This window comes from Protopterus annectens, chromosome 17.part0 (genome assembly GCF_019279795.1).
Source record: "Protopterus annectens isolate FY-2018-M chromosome 17.part0, PAN1.0, whole genome shotgun sequence".
Classification (NCBI taxonomy): Eukaryota; Metazoa; Chordata; order Ceratodontiformes; family Protopteridae; genus Protopterus; species Protopterus annectens.
Genome location: NC_056751.1, coordinates 773,227,637 through 773,248,380, shown reverse-complemented (window position 1 = coordinate 773,248,380; position 20,744 = coordinate 773,227,637). Strand labels below are relative to the sequence as shown.

At 38.3% G+C, this 20,744-nt stretch overlaps 1 protein-coding gene across 1 annotated transcript in view; it reads right to left on the bottom strand.

The window, feature by feature from the left end:
* The window catches only part of DNAAF3 (dynein axonemal assembly factor 3), a 1,314,828-nt gene that overhangs the window by 712,262 nt on the left and 581,822 nt on the right, over positions 1-20,744 (bottom strand). The window contains exon 5 of the mRNA XM_044059250.1: positions 4,728-4,885. Within this exon, the coding sequence (XP_043915185.1) occupies positions 4,728-4,885 (158 nt within the window). The remainder of the gene's footprint in view (positions 1-4,727; positions 4,886-20,744) is intronic.

Here is a 20,744-nt window from a genome sequence, read left to right as displayed (position 1 = left end):
TAGATTATAAGTGATGTATAATGTCTGCAACTGGGAGTGTGTCAGTATGGTTTGTGATATAAAATGCTTGCAACTATTTATTTATATTTGTTTACCAGGTAGTGTCCAACTGGGCTGGTGGCCCATTTTCAGTGGAGACCCAGGGAGAATAGCTCCAGAAAAATAGAATACAGAAAGATATACACTAATACATTAGTAAGAAAAATAATTACCATAATACCAATTCTTGCAAACAAAGATTAGGTAATATTCTTCATTATAACAAAGATTAGATAATATTCTTCATTATAGTTAAACATTATAAAGTAAAATCACAGGGATCTGGATAAGTAAGTAAAACTGCTAACAGGCAGTGAGCAGACCTACACTGAAAGACATGCAGCAATGTTACAGAAAGTACACATTTCGCTTTTGGATTGTATAAAATATGTACAGACCCAAAGGCTGCACAGAAGTCATTTGAGGAAACAGTAGCCATTTGAGCTGTAACAGTGGAAAAGACTATATGAGAGAGGGAAAAAATGAGCATATGAGAGAGCAAGGGCAAAGCCAGCTACTTTTTATATGTTCTTTAATTTTTGTTTTAAATATAGAGGAACAAGGGGTGCATTGTATGCTTAGGGGAAGAGCATTTCAGGACTTGGCTACTTTGTTTGAGTAGAGGGAGTCACCATGATAGTTATGTGACTGTGTAATTCTGAGCAATGGCCTATTGGAAGATCTAATGGACCTGCTGTTTAACTGTAGTTGGAGTAAGGTTGAAACTGCAGGGCAGCTATGAGGGTTGTGTACGATTTTGTGGGCTAGGGTAAGTTGGTTTAAGGTTAACAGGTTAGGAAGTTCTAGCCAGTTAAGTTGAAGAAGAGCAGAGCAGTAATGGGTTTTATGGGGGGTGGTTTGTGGCAAACTTTGCAATTTTGTTATAGCAGGATTCCAGATTGTACAGGTCAGCCTTACGTAAGTGGTAAGGATATCTGAGCAGTAAAGAAGTGTAAATCTAGCTGTGGCTAGTCTGGCCTGGGGTGTCAGATATGGTTTGGCCCTGTCGAGAGCACCGAGCTTGGAGTTGACGTTTCTGATAGTTTTTGAAATGTGGATAGTTATCTATTGTAATGCCTAGGGGTTTGGCCTGGTTAGCTGGCTCAGTTATGGTACCATTTGTTGAGTGAATAGAGGGGGGTAGGTGGTTTGACTTGGTAGTTTTGTTTGAGAAGATTATTAATTTTGTCTTATTTGGGTTAAGAATGAGTTGGTGGATTAATAAGAACAATTCAACTTCTTGAAAAGCTTTTTGCATTTTATCTTTTATTTCTAGTGGGGAAGGGGCAGAGAAGATAAGAGAAGCATCATCTTCTTATTGTATGGTAGAGGCAAGTTGGGTTGCTGTGTTAAGGCGATTAGTAAATATGATAAAGAGAAGGGGGGCCAAGTATTGACCCTTGGGGTACACCAGTGGCAACTGCTAGTAGTGGGGAGACTTTTCCCATTTAGTAGCCTGCTGTTGGTTTGATAGAAAACTGAAAAAACTAAGACAGGGATGCTGGACTGAGATTGTATGTAGCAAGTTTGTTTAGTAGTAGATGGTAGGAAATGGTGTCAAAGGATTTTTGACATGTCCAGGAAAATTGCAGAGGCTAGTTGTCCATTGTTCATTTGGTGATGAATGGCATTGGTGAAGGATAATAAGGCTGTGTTTGTACTATATTGGGGTCTAAAGCCATGCTGGAAATCTGACAGAAGGTTGTTAGTGGCAAGGTGGTTTAGGAATTGTAGTTGAATACATTTTTCTAGGATTTTGGCTAAGGGTGGGAGGATAGCTATGGGGTGGTTGTTAGAGATTTCTATAGAGGGGCCACCCTTGTAGAGGGGGATAATATGAGCAATTTTCCAGACAAGGGGCATATATTGTTCGGAGACAGAACAACTGATTAGTATAGAGATAGGATAGGCAATAGATTGAGCAGCAATTCGTTTGGAAGTTGGTTGGCAGCCTGGCAACAAGGTTTTAGTTTCCTTAGAAGCTTTTTAATGAAGGATGTTTTAATTGGTTTAAAGGATAGGGAGTTAGTGGAACTAGAGCCTAATGCAAGGAGTGCAAGGGGGAGTTGTTTGCTGTTGGCAAGGAGGGAGGAGATAGAGTTAATGAAATGTGAGTTAAACTGCAAGGCTAAGGGTGTGGTGGTATTGTTTGAGGTAGGAGTGGGGATAGTGGATTCACCAGGGTTGAGGAGGAAGTTGACTGCTTGCCAGAAGTTTTGTGTGTTGTGAAGGAACTTTTGTTGAGAGGTATGGAAGTAGTGCTTTTTATTACTGTTAACTTTTTTCTTATCCTGGTTTCTTAGTTGCTGACAAGTGGTGAGGTCAGATTTGTCTTTGGTGGACAGGTACAGAACCTTGGCTTTGTCTCTTTGTTTAATTAGTTGTTTTGCCTCATGGGAAAGCCACAGCAGTTGTTTGGATTTGGAGCGTATTTTTCTGGTGGGGGCTAGGCTATTTAGTATTTCAAGAAATTTGTTGTTAAACAATTCAATTGCAAGATCCAGGTTTAGGTTTTTTTAATGGGGACCAATCACAGCGCTGTACTAATACATTGAATAATTCTGGTGAGAACTGTTTCTTACTGCAGATGTGTCTGAAGGGAATGTATGACTGAGTATGAATTATTTTCTTGAGTAGAAATGTAGGGACATGGTCACTAAGATTGATAGGAAGGCAGCCGGCTTGGTCACTTAGGACTGGTTTGTTTGTTAATATCCAGCCCAGTAATTACTCTTTTTTAGAGTGTTTGTTGGTGCAAGTGGGACAGTTTAGAAGTTGGGAGAAATTGTCTGGATTAATAAAGTTAGTTGGGCAGTTTGAAGAGCAAGTGAGCCAGTCGAGATTAAAGTCAACCAGGATGATAGTTTCTTGACTGAATGAGTGGGCAGACCATAAGAGGAGAAGTGCTATGCTGGGAAGATCGTTTCCAGGGGGCAGATATACGGCAATGATAATTATGGTTTTATGAGGATTTATTAGGAGGGGGTGATGAGAATTTCTGAGTTGGGGATGTCTGGAGGTGTACAATTTACTTTTTCTAGTTTTAGTGGGTCTTCGAACATGACTGCTACACCACCACCTCTTTTGTTTAGCCTATCTTGTCTTATAATGTTACAACTGCTGACAGTAACTTCAGAGTCCTTGATGTGAGGTTTTAACCAGGTCTCTGTAATAACAGCTATGTCAGGAGCATAGGTGTGTAGGATAGCATGAAATTCACTAATTTTATTGACAAGGCTTCTAAGGTTGAAATTGGTTATTAATCGGTCAGATTTGGAGGTAGGAGGTATATAAGTATGTACATGTGACCTAGTAGGAGTTTGGTTAGCAGAGTATATATACGAGAGGTTTGGAGGTGAAGTTGAGTGGGAGGCATATTATTGTTGGGACCTGGGTTGGGATGTATGTCAGCTAGTAGTTTGACATGTCTAAGGAAGTGCAGTAGTAAGTTTCTTAGTCTGGAGATAGCCAGATGGTATCTGAAAGTGGGCGGTTTGAGGTCTGAATATGTCTGAAAGAATAAAGGAGAAAGTTGGAGGTATTGTACAGTTGTGGGGAGATGCAACTGTAAAGTTTTGGAGGAGGCTGTAGATTAGCAAGCATTTGGGCTTGAGGGTGTTAATAAGTATTGTTGACATAATGGAGGTTAGGCTGAAGGCCTGTTAGAGTAGTGTAGTAGAAAATGGAGTAGTGGAGTTGCATATTTGGTAGAAATGGTATAAGGGGTGGTGTCTCTGTAGAGGGTTTGAGTAGGTCGGGGAGGAGTGGAAGGTTGTAGATTAGGAGTTAGAAATGATGGGTGGTAGTAGTATTATTGCAGGTGAGTTGGGAGGAGTACGATTATGTGGCTGATTGGTGTGAAGAAGAAGTGGGTGTGGTATGTATAGGTATAAATGTAATGAATGTGGGGGTGGGTGGGAACGGCGGTAGGGTAGGGGAGTGGAGCGAGCCCGAGAATAGCGAGGGCAAACAGAGCGGGTTTGTGCGAGTCTCAGAATGCTGAAGAAAAAAAAAATCTCCAAGGATGACTACAACTGCTTGGAGAGAAGCCTGCGAGCAGGTAATGTGGGATGTGGTTAGCACAGACAAAGAAGTGAGATTACAAATAGAAAAATGGCAAAAAAAAAGCAATGGTAGTTAAATTATGTGAGGTATAAGGCCAGAAAGAAATAAGACTAGCAGGGATATATGCTAGGTAGGTTTACATAAAATGGCAGGAAGCCCAGATGTATGACTGCCTAGTCATAAGTGATGGTTTAATAAAGATGTTTCTTGTTTAAAAAAATCGGGCAGGAATTGAATAATTTATGTAATGTTGCTTAGGTTATATGATATATATCAGCATATGTTAAGTATAATGTTTGTTAATAAAGTTTGATTACTTTTGCATAAATATAAATTTGCGTATGTCATAAGTGATAATTTAATAAGTGTTAAAAAAAAGACTTGTGCATGGAAGTAAAGACCTTAACAATTATGCAACAAGCACACCAAATATTGTTGCAAAATAGAATTACACAAACAAAACAGTTTTATTATCTGATAGTGCCCAAAAAAAGCAGAAAGCTGCCTGTACCAGGTACCCTTGTCTTTCTCCCGTATCACAGAACCACGGATGTCACTGGAGAGACCAAGAATGCACGAAGAGAGAAATGCTCATTTAGCAACCCAGTGTCACCATCTCTTACCTTGAGAGCTGAAACATCAACAGCCGGCAGCCTGCATTGAAAGTAGTCAAGATTTGTGATACATTTAATGAGAAACTGAGCTTTCTCCTGTAAGTAGGCAGCTGTCTGACTCCGGATCAAACTGTTTCCATGAAGCTCCAAATAAAGCTCACTCTTTTCTACAAAAATAAAGTGCAAATATAGTTTAGAAAATGCCAGTGCACTCATACCTTAACATTTCTATACTGTTTACATGACTAAAATACTGGGGCAAATGTAGTTGTGTATGATACTTAAGATAACAGTAGAACTTTGAGGAGAGGAAAAAGTAAATCATAATATTGTGATTTACCTACCTAATGTTTCCCTTGGCCCAGATGAATTTTCCCAGATGCCCCTTTTTCGGTGATGACTAATGCTGGTCTTACACCTGAGAACATCATCACAGAGTACAATGCTCCCTTTGGCATGTACCTAGCCAGGCACATGTAACAGAATGCTCTCAAAGGTTCCTCACCATGAGAATAAAGAGTATGAATACTCTGTCCAACACAGATCACCTTAAGGCTCTATCTCCTACAGGTTACTGAGAGGTGATCTGTGCCTTGCATATAAGGCATCCTAAGATGCAGTTTTGATGGATCTCTTGCACATCCGCAGGACAAACACCCTAAAGACTATGAATACAGGTTACTGAGAGGTGATCTGTGCCTTGCATATAAGGCATCCTAAGATGCAGTTTTGATGGATCTCTTGCACATCCACAGGACAAACACCACGTGAAACACTAAATCCAAGGACCTACACTTTGCCTGCAACATAAATAGAACTTGCTGGAAGGACTGATAAGTGTCTCAAAGGAACCCATGCTATAGAACAAGCTTTTCATCTACATAAAGCAGAGGTGATCTCTAACCCTGTTCAAAAGAAACCTTGATCATTGGATGAGAAATCTCAAATTCACTCCTGGCCTGGTCCCCATGTCTCTGATGGACAGAGGTTGACACTAAGTAAATTAATACCCAAATAACATAATACCCCCCCCCCCCAACACACATGGCCCTTAGCTTCCTCCTTACTAACATACCCCACCATATATGCATCCAAGGACCTCTGGGACAAAACTTGGTTGGGCTGCACGACTAGGATTGTAAGGACCCCAGTGGTCATTATCCTGGTATAAACCTATGGATGTATGTATATGTGTACGTGGTGCAAGGTTCCGGTATAAACCCAGCAGGCACAGAGTCTCTTCAGTTATTACAGCCTGAAAATCAGGCAGGGACAGTTTTAAAGCCATGCATTTTAAAACACATAGCTATTGATATTGCCAAGAAATATATGCACAGTGGTAGATAAGGGATGGAAGATTTACTGTTACAGTAATCTCTCTTTGAAAGTCAGTTGTTATGGTAGCTAGACAATGGCCACTTATTTGCATTTGTTATTTCAGCCATAACCAGGTCAGTACACAGCAGTTAAGGAACTCTTAACGGCTACTGGGAATAAGAACTGTGCATTAGTGGATAATAATTTGGTTACATGCTTAAAATCTATATGAAATATGAATGTAAACAAAACCCCATTATATGGCTGTACAGACATCGTACATAGTTAGTTTAATGCTTTAATTATTACTGAAGATAATTTAACAGTCATACACAATTAGTTAAAGCTATAAGGGTTATTACCAAGATCTTCGAGAAAGGCCATTTGTAGCAGTAAATCATGACATTTAGCACTACTTATTCACCTGTAGGAAGCAGATAACACAGGATCAGTTGGGACAAAGCCATAACACAAATCTTATCGGCTTCTTGACTGGGCTTCCATTTTGCAGTCTGGTAGAGATGTAGGCAGTAGTTCCTACTGCAGCTTCTAAGATATGTGGTGTAACAATGTTTTGTAAAGTTTATTCTAATTATCACAAAAAAGGAAAGGGAGTGGGCCTGAGAGTATGACAAGTTTGTTCGACTACAGGCCTGTATTCTTTCCTTTTCTCAAACAAAACAAAAAGATGCATTTTCATGAACCAAGGTTTTTTCTGATGTATTCTAACTCTCTGCAGACATCTAGTGCATACAAAATATGCTGTCTTTCATTTTGATAGTTTTTTGATAGTTTGCATAAAAGACTGAAAGCTGGTTGGATAGGCTGAGCCATAATGTTGAATCAAAACAAGCATGAATGAGGGAGCAGTTGTTAGTGACGCACTTACATTATTTATGTTTTGTGTGTGCTGTCTTCTGCCATGTGTGACGACCATCATGCCTGCCCCATATAATCGTATTTGCTCCTTATTCAGGATATTTCCCAATGAAGGTGAGAGCAAGAGGGGGGAGGGGGCATTGCACATGTAGCTGTGTTTGTGTCATCACCAGAACCCCAACATACGGGCATATGTGAATAGAGAATGAAAGCACTTACTGATACCCATTAAAGTTATTCACATCATCACCAGTACCCCAACAATACAGGCGTATGTGCATAGAGAATGAAAGCACTTACTGATACCCATTAAAGTTATTCACATCATCACCAGTACCCCAACAATACGGGTGTATGTGCATAGAGAATGAAAGCACTTACTGATACCCATTAAAGTTATTCACATCATCACCAGTACCCCAACAATACGGGCGTATGTGCATAGAGAATGAAAGCACTTACTGATACCCATTAAAGCTATTGACATCATCACCAGTACCCCAATAATACGGGCATATGTGCATAGAGAATGAAAGCACTTACTGATACCCATTAAAGTTATTCACATCATCACCAGTACCCCAACAATACGGGCATATGTGCATAGAGAATGAAAGCACTTACTGATACCCATTAAAGCTATTCACATCATCACCAGTACCCCAACAATACGGGCGTATGTGCATAGAGAATGAAAGCACTTACTGATACCCATTAAAGTTATTCACATCATCACCAGTACCCCAACAATACGGGCATATGTGCATAAAGAAAGAAAGCACTTACTGATACCCATTAAAGTTATTCACATCATCACCAGTACCCCAACAATACAGGCATATGTGCATAGAGAATGAAAGCACTTACTGATACCCATTAAAGCTATTCACATCATCACCAGTACCCCAACAATACGGGCGTATGTGCATAGAGAATGAAAGCACTTACTGATACCCATTAAAGCTATTCACATCATCACCAATACCCCAACAATACGGGCATATGTGCATAGAGAATGAAAGCACTTACTGATACCCATTAAAGTTATTCACATCATCACCAGTACTCCAACAATACGGGCGTATGTGCATAGAGAATGAAAGCACTTACTGATACCCATTAAAGCTATTCACATCATCACCAGTACCCCAACAATATAGGAGTATGTGCATAGAGAATGAAAGCACTTACTGATACCCATTAAAGCTATTCACATCATCACCAGTACCCCAACAATACGGGCGTATGTGCATAGAGAATGAAAGCACTTACTGATACCCATTAAAGTTATTCACATCATCACCAGTACCCCAACAATACAGGCGTATGTGCATAGAGAATGAAAGCACTTAGTGATACCCATTAAAGCTATTCACGTCATCACCAGTACCCCAACAATACAGGCGTATGTGCATAGAGAATAAAAGCACTTACTGATGCCCATTAAAGTTATTCACATCATCACCAGTACCCCAACAATACAGGCGTATGTGCATAGAGAATGAAAGCACTTACTGATACCCATTAAAGCTATTCACATTATCACCAGTACCCCAACAATACGGGCGTATGTGCATAGAGAATGAAAGCACTTACTGATACCCATTAAAGCTATTCACATCATCACCAGTACCCCAACAATACGGGCGTATGTGCATAGAGAATGAAAGCACTTACTGATACCCATTAAAGCTATTCACATCATCACCAGTACCCCAACAATACGGGCGTATGTGCATAGAGAATGAAAGCACTTACTGATACCCATTAAAGTTATTCACATCATCACCAGTACCCCAACAATACAGGCGTATGTGCATAGAGAATGAAAGCACTTACTGATACCCATTAAAGTTATTCACATCATCACCAGTACCCCAACAATACGGGCGTATGTGCATAGAGAATGAAAGCACTTACTGATACCCATTAAAGCTATTCACATCATCACCAGTACCCCAACAATACGGGCGTATGTGCATAGAGAATGAAAGCACTTACTGATACCCATTAAAGCTATTCACATCATCACCAGTACCCCAACAATACAGGCGTATGTGCATAGAGAATGAAAGCACTTACTGATACCCATTAAAGCTATTCACATCATCACCAGTACCCCAACAATACGGGCATATGTGCATAGAGAATGAAAGCACTTACTGATACCCATTAAAGCTATTCACATCATCAACAGTACCCCAACAATACAGGCGTATGTGCATAGAGAATGAATGCACTTACTGATACCCATTAAAGTTATTCACATCATCACCAGTACCCCAACAATACAGGCGTATGTGCATAGAGAATGAAAGCACTTACTGATACCCATTAAAGCTATTCACATCATCACCAGTACCCAAACAATACGGGCGTATGTGCATAGAGAATGAATGCACTTACTGATACCCGTTATTCACATCATCACCAGTACCCCAACAATACGGGCGTATGTGCATAGAGAATGAAAGCACTTACTGATACCCATTAAAGTTATTCACATCATCACCAGTACCCCAACAATACAGGCATATGTGCATAGAGAATGAAAGCACTTACTGATACCCATTAAAGCTATTCACATCATCACCAGTACCCCAACAATACGGGCGTATGTGCATAGAGAATGAAAGCACTTACTGATACCCATTAAAGTTATTCACATCATCACCAGTACCCCAACAATACAGGCATATGTGCATAGAGAATGAAAGCGCTTACTGATACCCATTAAAGCTATTCACATCATCACCAGTACCCCAACAATACGGGCGTATGTGCATAGAGAATGAAAGCACTTACTGATACCCATTAAAGTTATTCACATCATCACCAGTACCCCAACAATACGGGCGTATGTGCATAGAGAATGAAAGCACTTACTGATACCCATTAAAGTTATTCACATCATCACCAGTACCCCAACAATACAGGCGTATGTGCATAGAGAATGAAAGCACTTACTGATACCCATTAAAGCTATTCACATCATCACCAGTACCCCAACAATACGGGCGTATGTGCATAGAGAATGAATGCACTTACTGATACCCATTAAAGTTATTCACATCATCACCAGTACCCCAACAATACGGGCATATGTGCAAAAAGAATGAAAGCACTTACTGATGCCAATTAAAGTTATTCACATCATCACCAGTACCCCAACAATACAGGCATATGTGCATAGAGAACGAAAGCACTTACTGATACACATTAAAGCTATTCACATCATCACCAGTACCCCAATAATACGGGCGTATGTGCATAGAGAATGAAAGCACTTACTGATACCCATTAAAGTTATTCACATCATCACCAGTACCCCAACAATACGGGCGTATGTGCATAGAGAATGAAAGCACTTACTGATACCCATTAAAGCTATTCACATCATCACCAGTACCCCAACAATACAGGCATATGTGCATAGAGAATGAAAGCACTTACTGATACCCATTAAAGTTATTCACATCATCACCAGTACCCCAACAATACAGGCGTATGTGCATAGAGAATGAAAGCACTTACTGATACCCATTAAAGTTACTCACATCATCACCAGTACCCCAACAATACGGGTGTCTGTGCATAGAGAATGAAAGCACTTACTGATACCCATTAAAGTTATTCACATCATCACCAGTACCCCAACAATACAGGCGTATGTGCATAGAGAATGAAAGCACTTACTGATACCCATTAAAGTTATTCACATCATCACCAGTACCCCAACAATACAGGCATATGTGCATAGAGAATGAAAGCACTTACTGATACCCATTAAAGTTATTCACATCATCACCAGTACCACAACAATACGGGCGTATGTGCATAGAGAATGAAAGCACTTACTGATACCCATTAAAGTTATTCACATCATCACCAGTACCCCAACAATACAGGCATATGTGCATAGAGAATGAAAGCACTTACTGATACCCATTAAAGTTATTTACATCATCACCAGTACCCCAACAATACGGGCGTATGTGCATAGAGAATGAAAGCACTTACTGATACCCATTAAAGCTATTCACATCATCACCAGTACCCCAACAATACGGGCGTATGTGCATAGAGAATGAAAGCACTTACTGATACCCATTAAAGTTATTCACATTATCACCAGTACCCCAACAATACGGGCGTATGTGCATAGAGAATGAAAGCACTTACTGATACCCATTAAAGTTATTCACATCATCACCAGTACCCCAACAATACAGGCATATGTGCATAGAGAATGAAAGCACTTACTGATACCCATTAAAGCTATTCACATCATCACCAGTACCCCAACAATACAGGCATATGTGCATAGAGAATGAATGCACTTACTGATACCCATTAAAGTTATTCACATCATCACCAGTACCCCAACAATACGGGCGTATGTGCATAGAGAATGAAAGCACTTGCTGATACCCATTAAAGTTATTCACATCATCACCAGTACCCCAACAATACAGGCGTATGTGCATAAAGAATGAAAGCACTTACTGATACCCATTAAAGTTATTCACATCATCACCAGTACCCCAACAATATGGGCGTATGTGCATAGAGAATGAAAGCACTTACTGATACCCGTTATTCACATCATCACCAGTACCCCAACAATACGGGCGTATGTGCATAGAGAATGAAAGCACTTACTGATACCCATTAAAGCTATTCACATCATCACCAGTACCCCAACAATACAGGCATATGTGCATAGAGAATGAAAGCACTTACTGATACCCATTAAAGTTATTCACATCATCTCCAGTACCCCAACAATACGGGCGTATGTGCATAGAGAATGAAAGCACTTACTGATACCCATTAAAGCTATTCACATCATCACCAGTACCCCAACAATACAGGCATATGTGCATAGAGGATGAAAGCACTTACTGATACCCATTAAAGCTATTCACATCATCACCAGTACCCCAACAATACGGGCGTATGTGCATAGAGAATGAAAGCACTTACTGATACCCATTAAAGTTATTCACATCATCACCAGTACCCCAACAATACGGGCGTATGTGCATAGAGAATGAAAGCACTTACTGATACCCATTAAAGCTATTCACATTGTCTCTTTGGTCATTTCGTACAGTAGTCTAAAGTCACCCAAAAAGAAATTGTCTGAATACTACTTCCTCCTCTTTCATTTTAATTTGAAGAAATCGTTGCTGTTGGGACTTCGCTCTAAGAAAAAAAGAATGCTGAAGTGGGCTGCACAATCTAGAGAGACCATTATTCTGCTGAAATAATGTAGGGGAAATTAGCCACATCCTTCTGGATAGTCTGACTGGATCCATTCATCAGGAAAACACATTCTTTTTTTTTTTTTTAATATTTTTGTTCATTTCCGAAAACAAGAAAACATGAATGCAGGTTATTTATGACAATTAAGTATTTACAAATTCTTTAAAAAGGTAGGCTAAAACCTCTAAACAGATATCAAACATTAAAACCAAAATAAAGTATTTACAAGGGTGTCTATTGTTGACATATAATTGACTTTCTATACAATTGTTTCCTGATTATAATCTGCTGCAGTCATTATTCTCCAGTATTTCAGTTACTTTTTGCCATGCTACGTATAATGATGTAGTTCTTTCAGTTCTTCCTTTAATAGTGTTCATTTCCAATTGCGATACTGCTGACACCATATTCATGAATTGCTTAAAAGTTGGAGACGCTTTGGATTTCCAGTTTGATGTAATGTTCTTCCTTGCAATAGCTAGGAGAGTCAATAAGATTACATATTTTGTTCTTGGCACACAGTCGCGTACAGGTGCATTAAACAAAATAATAGATTTGGAAATCTGGAATTTATCATTGAATACCATTTGCAGAAAATAATTTATTTTATCCCAATATGGTTTAATCAAATGGCATTCGTAGAACATATGTTGCCAGTCTGCTTTTATTGATAAATCACATCTCCAGCAGCCAATATTTTTCTTAAACATAAGTTCCATTTTATGAGGGGTTACATAAGATCTGTGTATGAATTGCCATGTAAAAAGTCTCCAGTGTAATGAAAGTGATGTCTGCTTTGGAGAGAGAAAAAATAGTTTTTTATCTCTGTCATTTGGCACATGTCCATTAACTGATCTATAATAATTCCATATTTTGTCATTATTATGCATTTTTATTTTTTTGTTTGTTTTATAAATAGATGATAAGTATCCCTTTCCAGTAATGGGTTGATTCGTTAGTAATATTGTATGTTCTATAAGATTAGGAACATTTTGTCTTGTTGATGGTTGCATGGTTTCTTGTTTGCTTAATATATACTGTCTTAATTCTTGTACATGTTACCACGAACTATCTTCCATATTTAATTTCTGTTTAATCTGGTCTATTGTCAGACGTTTTCCAGGGTTTAGCAATTGATGCCAATATATTAATCCCTTTTCTTTAAGCATGTTGGCTACTTCCATATTAAATGTTATTATATTACCTTGTGTGTACGCTACTGGATATAAAATAAATTACCATGCTTTAATATCAGGATTGCTATTAATAAGATTTTGGAACATTTTTAATGTATAAGTAATGTATTTGGAACTTATATTTTTATTCTTATGTATCATCATAGCCATAGAAAATTGTTTGGTATGAAATCTGTATACTTATTTGCTACTACAAATCCTGATTTTAACCAGATTCTCTCATGAACTAGCTTCCATTTTGATGTATATTTTGAAAACACATTCCTAACTGAATGTAAGGGTAGAAGCGTAGTCTCTTGGGAATATGATGGCTGATATTTTGGACAGAGCAGCGAGGCTTTCCAAGTGTAACCTTACATATATACATATAGATCACATACGTATGGCATTGTCTGTATACAACAATCTATTGTTGATAGAAACATGCCATTGCATTTGGTATTTTCATTGATTTTCATCTGAGGTGAGTCATGCCAGCACAGACGAAAGTCATTTAGGCTAAACAGATCAAGCATTCATTCTTGTAATTTAATGTGATACTCAGAAACTACAACAAAAGTATGTTACATTGATGCGTTGTAGTAATTTTTCCTAAGATTAGGCTCTGTATTTTAATTTATTTACTTAGATGTTTATAGATGGCAGACTCGGCCAATAGCCCTTTTCAGCTTATTTTCCTGAGATGTGCAACTACAGCTAAACATGTTTTAAATATCCTGAAGGCTGTGGATAGCCCAAATGGAAGAGATCTGTACTTCATGCATTTATTTAGTTACGCATTTAATGATGATAGACCAGTCAAGTGTCACTTTCAGCTCTGACTTTGAACAAAAGAGGTTGTAAGAAAGGTAGACATGGGAAACTGAACAATATATACAGACAATAAATAGTTTAGTGTCACTAATCACAATTCAGCAGCAGCAGTAGTCAATATTCACTTTGATCAAAAATTAAATATAAGGGATACCCATTACACACAACTCCATGCCACATTTGAGTAGGTGCTCAGACTGGACCTAAATTCAGAAAAAGTAGGTGAGAGCCATATAGCCAATCAAGAGGACAGAATTTGACAATTACGGACCTCAGAAAGAGGATGTTTTGCTGAAACAATTGAAGCATTCTAGTGAATATTTAGGGGTTAATAGGGTGAAAGGACTGGTGACAGAGTAGTAGTAGTCTTCTTTCGGGTTATGTTAAGAATTAAAGTTTTGTATTTGAAAGTAGCCCAGACAGGAACTATGCCCCAGGTAAAGAACTCTGTAAAGAAGGAAGCAAGAGGTAATACTCGTTAGCTTTAAGCACTGTGGGAACGTTTTTAGCTTTAACAAGAATATTGCAATGGCATTCTGAGTGAGGAGGTTGCATATTAGACTTACAAACCATAAGCCTGTTGAAGCTGGAACAAGAGCCAAATGTAACCACTGGAATAACTTACTAAATGACAGTGATGGAGCTTCTCAGTTTGTAAGTTGCTAGCTGTGCAATTTTATGGTGTACTGCCAGCATAGCCTTAAGCTTTTTAGCTATGGTGTCAATACAGGTTATAAAGATAGGGCTGGAAGTTCAGTCAGAAGCCAAGTTACTTAAAATATTGGACAGAGTGTAGACAGACACACAGAGGTGAGGTTATGGACCATGTATTACTGATTTGAGACTGTTACTTGGCAATTCTGAAGATCGTGGCTCTAGTATTTTTAGAGCTAAGGTTCAATGGAGGCAAATCATTACTCACTTACTTTGAAATGTCCAGTAAGAGCTGAGCTAGTGCTTTCATGTGACGCATCAGCGGTCCATAGTCACAAACCAAGCATCGTCACAAATCAAAGGCAGGAAAGCTGAAAGCACTGAAGTCACAGAAGACCATCCAGTACACAGCTCCTAGGAACACTTTTTCAACTGTTTTGAGTGAAAGCAGTTGGGGCCTGCCTGGCCATAGAAACTGCTAATCCAGATAAGTACAGCAGAGTCAATCTGTATAGCATTAATTCTGAGAGAAGCTGAGGGTCGTGAAAGGCCTTCAAAAGGTCAATTAAAATTTCTCCATTATGCATGCTACTGCCCCCCCCTATTAAACTAGAGAGGCATAATGCATCTTGTAATGTACCACACCCCTTTTCTGATGCCCTACCGCTGAAAGAAGTGATTACACGTGTTCAGATGGCAGGTCAGTTGCAATAAAACAGCTTGCTCCTTAAATTTTACAGAATGCATAGATTATACAGATGGGGTGGTACAAAGTGAGGCAAAAACGAGACACCAGAAGAAATATATCACCAAAAAAAGCTGCCAAGACGTCCTAGAATGCAGTCCAAGAATTTCTTTTATAAAAACAAGTATTGCACCAAATTTAAAATGCAACGAAGAACACAATAACGATAAAACAAATAAGCCCTTTTATCCCACTAATAAACTGCAAGGAACTTCATCAGATAAACCAACCATTTTTTCATAAGTTATTTAAAGCCATCTTCATCCAATCAAACTTATCAGCTCTTACACACGCTCATAGGAGACCAATAGGAACTACTGTGTGTAAACACACCCCAAAGAAATAAATTACATTCACTACCTACAAATAATGAAATTTCTTGGAAACGTATCACAGTAAGGTAATATTTATACATGTTATATATAACCAACAAAAAATAGGTCACTGTTTTATCTTCTTATTGTTTTTAACTTTAAAAGACTTTTTATACACACTGCTTCGTTTAAGTCTGGCTAAAACAGGGCATTAAGACGTATCTGCCAAACAAGCTCGGCTTTTTCTAAAAGTAATGGCCACACCCCTCCCCGTTCTGAAATCTTCAATGTTTCCAGCACATTAAACCTAAATTCATGACCATAATTGTTCATTAAGTTTGGCCAGGGTGTTAGTTTCTTTTTGTGAGCGAATGTCACACAGATGTCCTCCCATTCTGTTTTTTAATTTACGCTCAGTTTTGCCCACATAAAAACATGGGCACGACAAGCAAATAGCACAATAGACAACTTTAACAGAATTACAACTTGGTCTGCCATGAATTTTGATGTTAAAACCATTTATAGTGGTTTTGCTCACTTCTAGAATATACCAACAATAAACACAGGCACCACACTTAATCATAGTCCATGTCTTTTTCTGTTTAACAATATTCTCTAAAATGTTTTTAAAATTCATACCTTTTTTATACACAAATTTAGGCTTATTCCCAACTCGCTCCCTTACTTCCTTTTCTCTCTCCAAAATATTCCCATTTTTAAATAAAATGCTCCTAACATGACGACTATCTATATTAACAGTAGCTATAAAGGCATCCAAAAAATTATCATTTTGATCCCTACCAATATTAGTTTGTTGTGTGCTACACAGACTAACAATACTGCTCTCCTCAACCAAACCATTAGATGTAGGGTGCATATCTACTTGGTCAGTAGCTACATAGCTGTTAATCTTTTCACCTAGTATGTGGTTAAAATAACTTTTGGCCCTCTTGTCTAACTCCCTCACACAACTCTCTAATAAATGCCATACGGTACCATCTTAAAAGAAACATGTCTTTTAGATTATCACACTCATCTAAAAATTTTCCCATAATGTCACCATACGGGCTGCTCTCACAAATTGCCCTTTTACAACGGCCCATTTTTGTGTGTAAGGATGGTTACTCTTATAATGTAAAAAGGTGTTGGAATAAGTTGACACAGTAAATTTCTGCTGAAATCTATTGTTTAATATGTCCTTTCTTTATAAGGACATCCAAGTAGGGGAATTTTGTCATTATCATGATTAAATTTCAAAAATGATGCAGTTATATTAATATATTCTAAGAAATTCCCTACTAGTTCATTAGGGCCCTTCCAAAGAATTAAGATATCATCCAAAAATCGGGTGTACGTATCACAATGAAGGAAAAAGGGAGAGGTAAATAAATACCTTGGTCTCCCATTCTAACATCATAATGTTAGCGTACAAACACCCACAGGAAGAGCCCATAGCTACACCTTCCTTCTGAAGATGCAACGCCTTTTCAAATATGATAAAATTAGATCTCAACACCATTTCCAGTAGTTGTATTAATCTGGTCCTGTGCCAAACCTTTACATCTTAGACAGTAGCAGAACCATTCCTCACCAATGTCGTGAGGTATAACAGTATACAGGTCTTTAACATCTATTGTAATAAATAGGTGGTCTTTGTTGAATCTAGCAACATCCAATCTCTTAAAATTCTCAAGTCAACACACAAGTGGGGCTCATTTAGCACAAGCTTTTTTAGTTTAAAATCCAAAAATTTGGCTAAAGGATGTGTAATAGAACCCCTTGCGTCCACAATTGGACACATCAGAGATTGATTCATATCCTTATGGATTTTAGGTACTCCAAAAACAGTTTGATTAAAAGGATAGCTCACACTCAAATAGATGTATTCTTCTATAGTAACAGAACCATCCATAAGTAAATCTTGTAAAAAGCTTTTTATTCTGGAATAAGTTCTACTGAGCTCATTTATTGAACTTTTTTCATAAGTTCAAGAATCTAAAATCAATATTATCTTCTTAATATAATTGGCATTGTTCATACCTACCAAATTCCCTCCGTTATCCGGTTTCATAAATCATATACCAGATATTCTTTTAATCAATTCCAAGTTCATAAACTCCTCTTCTGTTGTTTTTATTATTAAAATATGTCTGTGCTTGCTTAGAGCACAGGGTCCTAATATCCAGTTCACACATTCGCTCAAATACCTCATGAGACGGGTGTAGGGGGATTAAACCCGCTAGGAATTTTTAGAGTGTTTACTGCCAGGATCTCATTTTGACACAACAGCTTTAAATTTAATTTTCACACATATAACTTTAGGTCTATTAATACTTGTACTAAATTAGTCTTATTACCGGGTACAAAAGTCATCCCTTTCGAAAAACATTCACACATACTGGTATCAATTGTTAAGGAAGAGACATGGTATACTTCAAAATCTCTCAGACTATTACATTCAATAATTAATGGAGGCACAACAAAAGAAACAATATCATTCATATGTCCATTATAAAGTGGTGAGTAGGTCATCTCCTCCCCCTCCAAGGACCTCTGCCGTTCCCCCGATAAGCGCTGGTTGATCCTGTCATCTGTGGATAGCTCACATTACTGTCGTGGGCCTCTCCAGTTCGTCTTGGTGTGTTGTTGGTTCTTCAGGCATTCAGAACGTCTGAGCGGGGGGTATTCCACTTGATCTAAAAAAATCAGTCTCAAAATCATTGCCTTTGGTAGTGATATTCTCAACAGTTTCCTTCCTATTTTCTGAAATAAAGGGTTTTCTACTCCAAACTTGTGAATTCGTGGGTGGGGGGTATGCAGTTTCAGAACTATATTCACCCACATCTCAAGCCAGTTTTTTTTATTTTCCTAGTTTTTATTACCTCCATTTGTTCATCAATGGAATGTAAAATACGAGTGTATTCAAACTTATTTTCAGTAAAAGAAACATCCTGTATAATGGTTTCTTCTAGAACTAAAACATCTATGGGTAATGTTTCCGTTGTTTCACTGTTGTACTTAAATCACCAATTCCATATACTCAAAACCGTGTCTGTAAAAAAGCTGTAGCAATTCCTTATGTAAATCAGAGTTTTGTAGTAACCCCATGGGAAAACACCATAAACGTAATCCATTGGGAAAATGCCATAAACGTAATCCTTTGGGAAAACGCCATAAACGCAATCCATTGGGAAAATGCCATAAACGTAATCCACTGGGAAAACGCCATAAACGTAATCCATTGGGAAAACGCCATAATAATCCATTGGGAAAACGCCATAAACGTAATCCACTGGGAAAACGCCATAAACGTAATCCATTGGGAAAACGCCATAAACGTAATCCACTGGGAAAAACGCTATAAACGTAATCCATTGGGAAAACGCCATAAATTTAATCCACTGGGAAAACGCCATAAACGTAATCCATTGGGAAAACGCCATAAACGTAACCCACTGGGAAAATGCCATAAACGTAATCCATTGGGAAAACGCCATAAACGTAATCCACTGAGAAAACGCCATAAACGTAATCCACTGGGAAAACACCATAAACGTAATCCATTGGGAAAATGCCATAAATGCAATCCATTGGGAAAACGCCATAAACGTAATCCACTGGGAAAACGCCATAAATGCAATCCATTGGGAAAATGCCATAAACGTAATCCATTGGGAAAACGCCATAAATGTAATCAACTGGGAAAACGCTATAAACGTAATCCATTGGGAAAACGCCATAAACGCAATCCATTGGGTACTATTTTCATTCTTAAACATTCCTTGAAATATTCAGTGTCCATCTGTAGTTTAATTTTAAGCAGACAACGATCAAGTTCAGTTAATTTGTCACAGAGCCTTTCATTAGAAACATTTATGTTGTTGTTTAAGACCGTTCTTAATTTTAACTATTCGAGCAGCAATGGATCTCTCCGGTTGGTGAGGGGATATTATTATGGATGACTTCTCCAGGTCTGGGCAGGTGTCACTGAAGAGTGATGTGTCAATAATTAGCAGAAGTGCCACTACAATGAGGGAACCATCACATCTTTGATACATATTTTTAACTATATATTTACTTCATGGATCAACACACTATGAAAGGAGACGGTAGGGGTGTGACCTTTGAGGTAAACCTATAGCTGGGTGATGTCATTATTTGTACACCTGAGGAGATTCAGGTGGCAGTTTAAACCTGAAAGCAAACAGATTTTCTATTTTTGAATAATCAGAGATGATCTGACCATTATGTATGATTTTTAACAGGATGGACTCAGACTTCCTTCCAAATTACTGACACATCTCCAGACCCTCTTTAGGTTATTAAGAAGCCTAAATTGCTCTGCTTAAAAGACATACTGGCTTTCCAGTGGACGTGATAGTTCTGAATTTAAAAACTCCCAAATGTGCTTTTAGCCTGCAAGGTTTTCTTAGATTTTGTAGTCATCCAAAGGGTGGGACTCTGATGCATTTTGCAACTGGACAGAAATGTCTGTCTTGAAGGGGTAAGAAGCCAGAACTTTGAAAGCTCTGCTATAGTGTTTTGCACTTGTACATAAGACCTGTAAGTGCATGTTAAATCATACAGTAAGCAGGACTTGTCTTTTTTATTGAAAAGCTCTGAATGCAGATACATATCAAGAAATTTCTTTGGTCATGGCAGAAAGAAGTCGTAATGATGCAATAATCAGTGAAAACAACAGGTGCACTGGTCAGAGTGCTGATGAATCACCAGTCAAGCATGTTGCCCTTATTCCCTTTAGAGCTGGGTCTACTGAAACAGATTAACAGGTTCCTGTTTGGCATCTACTTTTCAGAAGTAAAAGCCAATACCAAAGGGT